Source organism: Mustelus asterias, chromosome 24 (assembly GCF_964213995.1).
Source record: "Mustelus asterias chromosome 24, sMusAst1.hap1.1, whole genome shotgun sequence".
In the NCBI taxonomy this organism is placed as follows: domain Eukaryota; kingdom Metazoa; phylum Chordata; class Chondrichthyes; order Carcharhiniformes; family Triakidae; genus Mustelus; species Mustelus asterias.
In genome coordinates this window covers 30,834,493-30,848,069 of record NC_135824.1, presented here as the reverse complement: position 1 = coordinate 30,848,069, position 13,577 = coordinate 30,834,493, and the positions used below count along the sequence as shown (strand labels likewise).

Below are 13,577 nucleotides of genomic sequence, written 5' to 3'. Positions count from 1 at the left end.
TGGCTGGGCCCAGCATTCATTGGCTGTCCCTAACTGTCCTCCATTTCAGAGAGCATTTCAGAGTTAACCACATTGCTGTGGGTCTGGAGTCACAGGTAGGCCACATCGGTTAAGCACAACAGATTTTCTTCCCTCAAAGACATTAGTGAACCTAATTAGGGTTTTGATGACAATCGATGATGGCTTTTCATGGTCATCATTAGACTTTTAATTCCAGAGTCTTATTGAATTTAAATTATTTTAGCATCTGCCATGGTGGGATTCGAACTCCAGTCCCCAGAGCATTACCCTGGGTCTCTGGATTACTAATCTAGTGACAATACCACTACGCCACCTCCTCTCCACATCTAACCATTGTGGTAAACCACTGTTAAGCTTATTGCCTGTGTGTGTATGTGACATGCCTGGGCATGCCCCTGCCGGCCCTGCCTGAGACTCCTCCCCCCCTGGTCCAGGTATAAAGGTGATTGCTCCCCACCCCCCTGCCTCAGTCTCTGGACCAGTTCATCAGCATGGGTGTTGATCAACTCCAAGTCTTTTGCGAATAAAAGCCTATTTGTACTTCCATACAAACTAGTCTTTGCTTGATTGATAGTGCATCAACCATCTTGTATTTGAATGCTTCTCAACCCATTTCAAACTGGACAGGCACAGCCGGCTCCATCTTCACCTCCATGGCCTTCATGATGAGAACAAATGTCCTTGCAGCCAAAGACAAACCCGTGTCCCATATCCTGGGATCAAAGTCACTAAATAAACTCTCCGGTGGCCGATATGCTTTGCATAGTAATGATGATAAGGTGGCTGGGATCACACATCAAGTCCGTGTCACTGAATGATTGTGGTGACAGATGAATAAGAATCAACATGCCTTCTGTTTAAAAGAAAATCTCTACTATTTAATTTCTTATATGATATATTTGGGCTTCATGTTTTCTTTTTGTCTGACAGCACCAACCAGTTTCACTGGATACCTGGCAGTGACACACCTCAATATATTTCAGTATTTATCCATTTAACCATGGCTACAACTTGGGAGTGGTTACTTTACCAAACAGGCTTTCTTCACAACACCCTTTTGACGTCACCTGTTCAATACCAGGCTACCCAAGGGAGGAAAATTTCATCAGTGACTATCTGAATTCTTCATCTCCAACTTGCCTTTTTCGTTTTCATAGAATCATAGAATCCCTGCAGTGCAGAAGAGGCCATTCAGCCCATCATGTCTGCACCGACTCTCTGATAGAGTATCTTACCCAGACCCCCTCCCTATCACCCCGCACATTTACCATGGCTAATCCATCTAACCCACACATCTTGGGACACTAAGGAGCAATTTAGAATGGCCAATCCACCAAACCTGCACATCTTTGGAATGTGGGAGGAAACTGGGGCTCCCGGACGAAACTCACGCAGACACAGGGAGAACGTGCAGATTCCACACAGACAGTGACCCAAAGCTTATAGTTTATTTATTAGTGTCACATTAGGCTTACATTAACACTGCAATGAAGTTACTGTGAAAATGCCTTAGTTGCCACTCTCCAGCGCCTGTTCGAGTACACTGAGGGAGAATTTAGCACGGCCAATGCACCCTAACCAGCACGTCAGGGGTTGCGGACATCGCTGGTTGGGCTACTACACATATTCCAAAAATGGAAGCTTAAATTGAAAGCAGAGAGGAAGGTGCGGAGAAGAATTACAAAAATGGTCCAAGAACTGGGAGCTTATAGCTATCAGGAAAGACTGAGTCAGCTGGGATTCTTTTCTCTAGAAGACTGAAGGCTGAGGTATTTTGAAATTAGTGATAGTGTTGATGTAGAGATGGTTCCACCGGGAAAACTGGGACCACAAGTATAAGAATTCAGGAGAAGCGCATTTACCCAGAGTGGTGAGAATTTAGAAGGTGCTACACCATTGACTGGTTGAGGCAATTAGCATGGATAGGAATAGTTGACCCTATATCTCCTCAAGCCTGTCCTGCCACTCAATGTGATCATGTCTAATTTATGATCCAAATCCGCATACTCTTTGCCTCATATCCCTTAACATGAGGAGGAAACCGGAGCACCCGGAGGAATCCCACGCAGACAGGGGAGAATGTGCAGACTCCGCACAGACAGTGACCCAAGGCTGGAATCGAACCCGGGACCCTGGTGCTGTGAGGCAGCAGTGCTAACCACTATGCCACTATGTTGCCCAGTTTCAAACTGAACAGTTCTAAATTCTCATGAAAGGTGGTCATTTATTAACCATTTATGATTCAGTATTTAATTTTAGACAATTATGTTTTGAATTGCAGACATTTAGAACATAAGAAATAGGAGCAGGAGTAGGCCATCTAGCCCCTCGAGCCTGCCCCGCCATTCAATAAGATCATGGCTGATCTGACGTGGATCAGTACCACTTACCCGCCTGATCCCCATAACCCTTAATTCCCTTACCGATCAGGAATCCATCCATCCGCGCTTTAAACATATTCAGCGAGGTAGCCTCCACCACCTCAGTGGGCAGAGAATTCCAGAGATTCACCACCCTCTGGGAGAAGAAGTTCCTCCTCAACTCTGTCTTAAACCGACCCCCCTTTATTTTGAGGCTGTGTCCTCTAGTTTTAACTTCCTTACTAAGTGGAAAGAATCTCTCCGCCTCCACCCTGTCCAGCCCCCGCATTATCTTATAAGTCTCCATAAGATCCCCCCTCATCCTTCTAAACTCCAACGAGTACAAACCCAATCTCCTCAGCCTCTCCTCATAATCCAAACCCCTCATCTCCGGTATCAACCTGGTGAACCTTCTCTGCACTCCCTCCAATGCCAATATATCCTTCCTCATATAAGGGGACCAATACTGCACACAGTATTCCAGCTGCGGCCTCACCAATGCCCTGTACAGGTGCATCAAGACATCCCTGCTTTTATATTCTATCCCCCTCGCAATATAGGCCAACATCCCATTTGCCTTCTTGATCACCTGTTGTACCTGCAGACTGGGCTTTTGCGTCTCATTTACACTGCAGAAATGGGCCAATCAGCCCAACTGGCCCATAAAATGTTTATGGACAACATAACCTTCCTCCCAGCAGTCTTCATCCAGCCCTATCAACATAACTTCTCATTTCTTTATCTCTCATGTGTTTATTTAGCTTCTCTTTATGTTGATAATTTTAATACTGATATCAATATATTTTATGAACCATAGTTGTTAAGAAATATGAGGCAAAGAGTATGTGGATTTAGATCATTAATCAGACATGATCACATTGAGTAACAGGACAGGCTTGAGGAGATACTAGGTCAACTATTCCTATCTATGCGAATTGCCTCAACCAGTCAATGGTGTAGCACCTTCTAAATTCTCACCACTCTCTAGGTAAAGGTGCTTCTCCTGAATTCTTATATTTGTGGTCCCAGTTTTCCCGGTGGAACCATCTCTACATCAACACTATCACTAATTTCAAAATACCTCAGCCTTCAGTCTTCTAGAAAAAAGAATCCCAGCTGACTCAGTCTTTCCTGATAGCTATAAGCTCCCAGTTCTTGGACCATTTTTGTAAATCTTCTCCGCACCTTCCCCTGTGCTTCAATTTAAGCTTCCATTTTTGGAATATGTGCAGTGGGCAAACTCACCTAAACACCTGTCTCCAAAGACTAATTCTTTAGCTCAAAGGTTCGGTACTTTTTGTTTAAGTGAGGCCTAAAGGAGTTAAAATGATGAAACTCACACATCTGCAGGATCAGAATTCCCTCCAATTGGACTTTTATTAAATATAAAAACCCTCAAATCCATGGACATAAACACTGCAAATATACAGGCCAAGCCTCAACACACAGAGGCAGGACATACAGTCAGGTGTTAACCTTCAAAGCACGCCAGTGTCGAAACTGAGCAGATACGATGTACAGACACTGGGACGTTATCATCATGAGCGTACAAGATAAGTTGTCATCAGACAACTCAATTAAAGAGGCTGGGAAGACCATCATGCCCTCTGACAACACACACCATACAAACAACATTGACAATGGCTAAGGAGAAAGGAGCTTGATGCACACTTATCAACCTGGGGGCTCGAGGCATCTTATGTGAATGTGGTCCAGTGTTTTGGTTTGAAAACAACATCAATGGGTTTATTTGGACCAAAGCATGGAACAGACTAAAGAAACATTGAAACATAGAAAATAGGAGCAGGAGTAGGCCATTTGGCCCTTTGAGCCTGCTCCGCCATTCATTTGGATCATGGCTGATCGTCAATTCAGTAACCTGACCCCATCTCTCCCCCCACCTCCATATCCTTTAGCCCCCCCCCCCCCTTTTAATTCCTTTTTGAAAACATACAATGTTTTGGCCTCAACTGCTTTCTGTGGTAGTAAATTCCACACATTCGCCACTCTCTGGGTGAAGAAATTTCTCCTCACCTCAACCCTAAAAGGTTTACCACTTATCCTTAGACCATGACCCCTGGTTCTGAACACCCCTGCCATTGGGAACATCCTTCCTGCATCTACCCTGTCCAGTCCTGTTAGAATTTTATAGTTTTCAGTGAGATCACCCCGCATTCTGATAAACTCCAGCGAATAGAATCCTAACCGACTCAATCTCTGGAGATTGAAAGGGTGCTAAGCACTGACCATCTCGTAGAAAGACCGCAGGAAGCATGTCCACCATTCAGCAGAATATCTTTGGGAAATGTGTTTTGGTATTTTTGGTAAGATTTGTAATCAAAAGACTGAGGCCGGAGGCACTGCTGCTGGAAGAAGGGTACATTTATCATGCCTACTTTCAACATTAGACAAGAGTCACCATGTTGGGGATCATAAGTATTTGCAGCGATAGCCTGGTGATATTGACCCGACTGCGGAATGGTCAATGTGCTTCCTACAACTTTCACAGGAAAATCAGTGAGGATTTGTAAGTTATCAGCCAACTCCAAGGGGTATTGGGCTGAGATTTAAGGATAATTTAAGGAGGACAATCAAATCCCAAGGGAGGTTTGGGTTCATTTGAGCAACACTTTGGGCAGAAACGTGGGTTTTGCCTGTGATTTTTCAGTTGAGGTTTTTATTAATAAGTTGTGTCTTTTTAATGTTTACGGGAAGGTAAGGTTGAATTGTGGAGGGATTTAAATCAGGCCAACCAGTTAAATATGGTGCAATGTCACGTACACTAGCGTAGAGCTCATGTCAGACGGCATTAGCAATGGTTTAATAAATAGAATCATAGAAACCCTACAGTGCAGAAGGAGGCCATTCAGCCTATTGAGTCTGCACTGACAACAATCCCACCTAGGCCTTATCCCCGTAACTCCACACATTTACCCCGCTAATCTACACATCCCAGGACACTAAGGGGCAATTTAGTATGGCCAATGCACCTATCCCGCACACCTTTGGACTATGGGAGGAAACCGGAGCACCCGGAGGAAACCCCACGCAGACACGGGGAGGACGTGCAAACTCTACACAGACAGTGACACAAGCCGGGAATCGAATCCAGGTCCTTGGAGCTGTGAGGCAACAATGCTAACCACTGTGCCACCGAGCCGCCCTTATACAAAACTTGAACAAATAAATTTGGGGTTGAGCCAAAGCCAGTGTCCACGTAGGGTTGTCCTTTATAAAATCCTGAAGTCAGGAACTAACAGTAAGGGTTAATGGGAGTGTGCACCTCTTACACATCTTAGATGTAGCTTGTGATGCAATGGATAGTGTCCCTGCCTCTGAGACAGAAACTCTGGGTTTGAGTCCCACCCCACCTCTCAATGGCCAAGGAAGGTTTGTACATGATGCAGCCAATACGTTGAGTATCAGAAGTGGATGCTAAACTACTGAAGATGGCATTAGGGATTCAGTTCTGCTGCTGGAAGAGAGTCCATTTGAAAGCAGACACATTGAATCGCCCATCCTCGTGTAACTCACATCAGAAAATGATCATAAAAGCTGCCAGATTTTGATAAAAGACTACCTGATTCACTCTTATTCTTTCAGGGAATTATGTGGTTGACATTTATTGTCCTCAGGAGAGGAACAAATGGATAATTCATATTGCCTTATGAACAACTTAAAAACTCATTAAAAACCAATTGCATCATTTTTCTGCCAACCTGTGACATCTAGCTAGTTTATCATTGGTCACCTTTCCTACCAAGTCGCTGAGTCATAGTGAATCCACACCCTAACTCATCAGCATTAATAGTCACCACAATGTATGTTTCTGTATTGATGTCTGCTTAGAGAGGAAGCTGTAACAAGTGCTGCAAAGAGGTGTAGTGGTATGGGTTTGTGGCTAGTGGTTTACTGAGTTTTCCTTGCCTTGTGGAGAGTGGGCGGCACATAACCAACAACAACATATATTTATTATAGCACCTTGAATGCAACCAAAGTCCTAAGATGATTCACAGAAGCATTATAAAGCAAAGTATGACCAAGACCCATAAAGAGATATTAGGCCCGAAGACCAAAATCTTGATCAAAGAGGTAGATTTTATAGAAGTGGCTTCAAGGAAGAAAGTAAGTTAAGGAGGTGGAGAAGAGTGGGGAGGGTATTCCAGAGCTGGGAGCCTTGTCAACCTAAGGCATGGCTATCAATGGTGGAATGATTAAAACTGGGAATGCAAGAAGAGGTTAGAATTGGACAAGTACAGATATAAGATCACAAGACATAGGAGCAGAAATAGGCCATTCGGCCCATCGAATCTGCTCCACCATTCTATGAGTCACGACTGATCTGGTATGATAATCCCCAACTTTACCTTCTCATCTTATCCCCATAACCCTCCTCAATTCCCTTACTAATTAGAAATCTGTCTATCTCAGCCTTGAACATACTTAATAACCCAGCCTCTATAGCTCTCTGCAGTAAAGAATTTTACAGATTCACTACCCTCTGAGAAAACAATTCCTCCTCACCTCTGTCTTAAATGAGCGACCCCCTTACTCTGAGATTATTGCTGAAATCTTGCTGCCGTTCATGCCATCAGGATCTTAAGGTCCTGTCAATGGCGCATCCCCACTGCGGGTGTTCCAGCTGCGAGGTGTGTTCAACGGGAAACGGCAGGACTATATTATCATATCAGATCAGTCATGATCTCATTGAATGGTGGAACAGATTCGATGGGCTGAATGGCCTACTTCTGCTCCTATGTCTTGTGGTCTTATATCTGCACTTGTCCAATTCATAAGGCAGGACTATAGGATGCCATCGCCAGCGAGCGGCACGCCACCTCCCACCGCCACAAACCACGTTATGGAGAGGGAGAAAAATCCCGCCCGCATCCTCTGGTCCTAGACTCTCCCACACGGAAAACAACCTCTCAGCATCTATCCTGTCAAGCCCCTGAGAATCCTATATATCTCAATAAGGTTGCCTCTCATTCTTTTAAACACCAATGAGTACAGGCCCAAACTACTCAACCTCTCCTCATAAGAAGGTCCCTCCATACTCAAGTTCAACCTATTGAACCTTCTCTGGGCTTCCTCCAATGCCAGTATATCTTTCCTTAGCTAAGGGGGCCAAATCTTTGGTCTAACTTGTACCCTGCGAGAAGCAAGAGAGAGAGAGGTAAAAAATGGCATTCGTTTTTCCGAGAATCACAATTTTGAAACCATGCCAATAACTTATTATGTTTAGCTCATGCCAAGACATGAGATTAGTATTATACTGAGACTCCTGTCCTGCACTTCAGATTTCTCCTCTTTCCTTTATAATGTATTACCACTTTTTTCTTATACTTCTACCTGAGTAGTAAATAATGCTCAAAATATTAATGCGAAAACAAAACACTGCAGATGCCGGAAATAGGTCATAAGAAGAAAAAGTGTTGGGAAAAACTCAGTTAATCAGTGTTGGGGCAGAACAGTGGCACAATGGTTAGGACTGCTGCCTCACAGCGCCAGGGACCTGGGTTCACTTCCCACTCGGGTCACTGTCTGTGCAGAGTCTGCACATTCTCCCCGTGTCTGCGTGGGCTTCCTCCGGATGCTCCGGTTTCCTCCCACAGTCTGAAATACATGCTGGTTAGATGCATTGGCCATGCTAAATTCTCCCTCAGTGTACCCGAACAGGCACCGAAGCGTGGCGACTAGGGGATTTTCACAGTAAATTCATTGCAGTGTTAATGTAAGTCTACACTAATAAATAAACTTTAAGTTTAAAACTGTCTAAAGCAGTTTTAACTAAAACTGTCAGTGTTAGCATCTGTGGACAAAAACAGTCAACATTCATGTTGATGACCATTTCAAAGTATTAAATCTTGTACGAACAGGATGAATGATTTGTGTTTTTAAGGAAATCAAAGTTCTCTTTATACAATTTACATTTATATTGTATTGTTCACATTTTTTCAAGTCAATGACCCAGGTTTTGTGATAGCTGGAACTCAAGCTGTGAGCGTTCAGCATTATTATAGTGGAATATAGTCGGTACAGGCTTGATGGGCCAAATAGCCTTCTTCTGCACTGTAGGCATTCTATGATTCTAAATCAGATTTTTGGCATCCACACATGTATAGTCAAACACGGAAATCTGCGTTTCCCGACTCTCTCTTAGCGAACACAGGCTGAAAATCACCCCTGCGAGAGGGAAGTTCAGAGAAAGTAGGAGATGTGCCTCAAAATTTTTTAATAGTTTAGTGGTGTGCCGCTTGGTGGCACAGTGGATAGCACTGCTGCCTCACAGCACCAGGCATTCGGATTCAATTCCTGTCTTGGGTGACTGTCTGTGTGGAGTTTGCACGTTCTCCTTGTGTCTGCGTGGTTAGATTTCCTCCCAGAGTCCAAAGATGTACAGGTTAGATGGATTGGCCATGCTACATTGTCCCCAAATTAGAGGGATTAGCAGAGTAAATACATGCGCTGGAATTCTACCTCCTGCCCATCACGGAAACGGAGCGGGCGAGGGGCAGACAACAGAAATGTCCGTTGACCTCAAGCGGGAATTTCCAGCCTCACTTGAGCAAGGCTATAGAATCCCACCCATGGGGTTATGGGGATAGGGCTTGGGTGAGATGTTCTTTCAGAGAGTCGGTGCAGAGCCGATGGGCCAAATGATCTCCTTCTGTGCTGTAGGATTTCTATGATTCTATGAAAAGGTTGGGAGTCACTGAATTAGAGTACACCTTGTACCCTGATCAAAAATTTGCCTCTCAATGAATACTTCCAGTCATTTATCTCACTTCCTGTTCATGGAACTTTGCTGAATTCACAATCAGGTACTGTACTTCCTTATATAACAATCTTGATCGCATTTGTAAAAATAGTTTACTGGCTGTCAAACATTTCAGGATATCCTGAAGCAATACATTGTCATAAAAATACCAGTGCCTTTTAATGTTGAAACTTTATTTAAGGCAATAAATGATTGACAAAGTTTTGACTGGTATTGATGGTCGGTATAGACATGGTGGGCCGAAGGGCCTCTTTCTGTCACTAAAACTGTCAGTGTTCAGCATTATTATAGCAGAATATTAGGGGTGGCACAGTGGCTAACACTGCTGCCTCACAGTGCCAGGGACCTGTGTTCAATTCCGGCCTTGGGTGACTGTGTGGAGTTTGCATGTTCTCCCCATGTCTGTATGGGTTTCCTCCGGGTGCTCTGGTTTCCTCCCACACTCCAGAGATGTGCGGGTTAGGTTGATTGGCCATGCTAAATTGCCCCTTAGTGTCATGGGGATTAGTAGGGTAAATACGTGGGGTTACAGGGATAGGGCCTCTTTCTGTGCTGTATGACTCTGTGACTTATAAACAAATACTTTTCTTAAGTTCCTTAAATAGCTTCAAGGGTTTTAAGAGTTTCACTCAGCATGCCCAGCCCTGAAACTATCTCAAACCCATTCATTTGTAAAGGACATTCTCGTAATAACAAAGTGTCTTAGGTCAGTCTATTGCAGATCACCCTTCGAGAAAGCGCAATTTCCAATCATCCTCATCCACTTCATTTCTGTTGCAGTGAGCAGGCTCGATTTTGACCTTGAACGGCCGGATCATCGCCTGCTCTGATGGCAAAGAGGTTCCCCTGTCATCTTGAGACTTCAGCCTCATTTGAATCTTGCGGCAGGGTCACCTTGCAGCTGTGCGGATTGAAGCCAGATGTTCAGGCCATGGCAACCACCAGTAAGGAAAGTTGGCCCCTTTAAAGGGCATACATTGGGAGGACCGTGTGACCCAATTGCCTAATGGAGAATGAACGTGGGGATCTTTGTGCAGAACAGGGCTTTTGCAGCCAGAGTACACTCTTGCGGAAGTGTTAACATAGTGAAGGTACTCCGTATATTAATCTGCTTGTAAATAAACTGATATGGCTCATTATACTAGCTGGTGGTCATCAATCCTTCCAATCACCACACATACCATATCATATATGGGTGGCACGGTGGCACAGTGGTTAGCACTGCTGCCTCACAGTGCCAGGGACCCGGATTCAATTCCCAGCTTGGGTCACTGTCTGTGTGGAGTTTGCATGTTCTCCCCGTGCCTGCGTGGGTTTCCTCCGGGTACTCCTGTTTCCTCCCACACTCCAAATTGTGTAGAATAGGGGGATTAATGGGGCAATTATGTGGAGCTATAGGAATAGGGTAGGGCCGGCGGGGGTGGTCCTAGGTGAGATGCTCTGTCGGAGGGTCGATGCAGACTTGATGGGCCAAATAGCCTTCTTCTATTCTTCTATGGATTCAGTCCAAAAATAAAATGGGCAATGTATCTTTTTGTTTTCCAATTGGCACAGGAAGGTAACAAGGATGGATGTGTTGCCCTGCTAATGCGAGGGAGCAGTGGGGGAGGGCAAGTGGTGTGATGGAACCTCCATTTAAGCACAGCTGGCAACCTTACATCAAGAAGGCAATTCCTCCAACAGTGCTGCACTGCGAGAATCAGTCAAGATTGTCATGCTCCACTCTCTGGAGCGGGACTTGCACCCACGGCCTCCCCAACCACAGAGTACACATTCAGAACGCAATGCTAAAGTTTGCTTCGATTTTGTTTTTAAAAAGCTTTAAGTGTATCAAAGCTCCGGTGGTATAGCTCCAGGTGATTCAGAGAATGGAGTGAAATCTGATCTGGGACAATTAATTGAAGCAGGAAATAAGACCTTCCAGGAAGTGTTCGCTGTAACTCAGGGACTTTTAAAACTGTGTCCTACAAGTGGCTGTTGTGAGTGGCTCTGCAGCCTGGACAGTGACAGAGTGAAGCTCCCGGCCTGTTTGATGTGAAGTGATTGCAGCTAATCCTGTTTCACCGGGATTACTCACACACTCAGCAATGTCAAAAAGGTAATTTGACGTCAAGAAGCGATCCCCACCCCCTGAGCCCAGTGAAAGGAAGCAGAGTGGCAGTGAAGTTAACCAGAGCGAAATTAACCAGGGTGAAGTTAGCCAGGATGATAGTAACCAGAGGGTGAAATTAACCAGGGTGAAGTTAGCCAGTGTGAAGTTAACCAGAGTGAAGTTAACCAGATTGATATTAACCAGTGTGAAGGTAACCAAGGTGACATTAACCAGAATGAAATTAACCAGTGTGAAGTTAGCCAGAATGATAGTAACCAGAGGGTGAAATTAACCAGGGTGAAATTAACCAGATTGATATTACCAGGTTGAAGTTAACCAGGTTGAAGTTAACGAGGGGGTGAAGTTAACCAAAGCGTTCTTAACCAGGGTTAAGGTAACCAGGGTGATATTAACCAGAGTGAAGTTAACCAGGGTGAAATTAACCAGATTGATATTAACCAGGGTGATATTAACCAGATTGATACTAACTAGGGTGGTATTGATCAGGGTGGTATTGATCAGGGTGTTACTAACTAGGGTGATATTGACTAGTGTGACATTAACCAGGGTGGTATTACCCTGAGCCAGCTGCCTTGCTCCCTGTCAGAGCTGCTGCTGGTGCCGGATGGACAGGGCAGCAATGACCCGGCCGGATTTGAGGAGGCTTTTCTCGGCGTGTGACCTGAACCGCTCCGGGCTGATCGAGTTTGAGGATTTCTCCAGCGTGTGCCGGGAGCTCAGTGTCTCTCGCTCCCAGATCGCGCCCCTCTTCCACAAGCTGGACGTGGACAATGACGGCTCCATCAACTTCAACGACTTCACCGCCGGCTTCGAGGAGGTTTCCGCGATCCTGGATCTCTCTTCCTTCGGCTCGGAGGCAGCCCAGAGCCAGAAACTGGCCCGGGAGGAGTTCGAGGACCGCTTCGGGAATGGGCTGCAGGACCTGCGCAGGTTAGGAAACTTTTGTACAGTTCTCTGGCCACTCTCTCCCTCTCCCCTTCTCACTCCCCCCTCACTGTTCCCCTCTCTTCTCCCCCTCTCTTCTCCCCCTTTCGCATCCCCCTTTACCTCTCTTTCATCCCCCTCTTCGCCTTTTTCATCCCTCTCTCTCCCTTTCTCACCCCCCTCTCCCACTCTCCTCCTCTCCCCGCTCTCTCTCATCCGTCGCTCCTGTCTCAACCCCCTCTCTTTTCCCCTCCCCTTCTCTCACCCCTCTCACCCCCTCCCTCTTCTCCCCTTCTCTCATCCCTATTTCCCTCTCCCATGCTCCTGTGTCTCATACACCTCACCTTCCCTCTCCCCCTCCCTCAGTGCCCCTTGCCCCCTCCATGCCTTTCGCTGCCTCTCGTGCCCCTCAATCTTTCTCCCTCCCATTGCCCCTTGTCTGCTTTCTCCCATGTCCCTCATTGCCCGCTCTCTTGGTGCCCCTTGCTTCCCTATTCTCCTCAGCCCTTCTCCTGTCCCTGTTGCACCTCCTCCCTAACCATGTCTCTTGTCATCCTGTGCTATCCACTCTCTTCCCAGCCCTCTCAAACCCTATTGGCTCATCTTTCCTCCCTCTCTCTAATGCCCTCATGCCCTCTCTGTCCTGTGCTTCTCACTCACTCTCTCTCATGCTCCTTAGCATTACTCACCCATGCCCCCTGCTCCTCCTCTCCTTCCCATGTTCTTTAACCCCATTCTCATCCATGCCCCTTGGCACTTCTCCTGTGCCTTTTGTGCCTATCTCTCTTGTGCCACTCTCCTTTCTCCTGTGTCCCTGGCTCCATCCTTCCTGTGCCTCCTCCCATGCCCCTCATGTCCACCTGTCCCATGCTCCTCAATCTCTCTGTCCCGTGCCCCTCACATCCACCTCTCCCATGTCCCTCTCCTCTCTCCTTCTCGCACACACTATTCTTACTGTTTTATTTTTATGGATATTGCCATCTATTTGAATGCCCAGGAATGATGTTGGTTCCATCACCCACTTTGAGTTCTGTTCAGTTAATATTTAACACACAGGATGACTGTTGGAACTTGGAGAGAGTGTTATGGTGATCTTGCTGACCAGGGGAGAGTGTTGTCCGCCCATTGCAGGCGCCATGAACAAACGTTGGAATTTACTTGTATTTTATCCTTTGGTATTTGAGATCATTGACACCAGCGGGGTTTTTTCTACTGTACATAAGATGGAGTAAAATCCTGGAAACTCACAACATTCAGCCCACTGTACTTGTGCTGACTTTTTGAATTAAAAGTAATAACCTGAATTTATATAGCGCCATTCACAACCACAGGATGTCCTGAAGTGTTTCATGACCAATTAAGTACTTTGTAGTCTAGT

The 13,577-nt window shown here is 45.7% G+C and overlaps 1 protein-coding gene across 2 annotated transcripts in view; it reads left to right on the top strand.

Annotated features, from left to right (window-relative positions):
• Window positions 1-11,098: 11,098 nt before the first annotated feature.
• Window positions 11,099-13,577, top strand: part of rasef2 (RAS and EF-hand domain containing 2) — a 101,462-nt gene continuing 98,983 nt past the window's right edge. Inside the window, exons 1-2 of one of the 2 annotated variants that reach the window (XM_078241517.1) lie at window positions 11,099-11,260; window positions 11,843-12,205. In XM_078241517.1, the coding sequence (XP_078097643.1) occupies window positions 11,250-11,260; window positions 11,843-12,205 (374 nt within the window). In that variant the 5' untranslated portion in view covers window positions 11,099-11,249. Of the gene's footprint in view, window positions 11,374-11,420; window positions 12,206-13,577 lie in introns of both variants that reach the window. The other variant, XM_078241518.1, reaches the window with a different exon arrangement.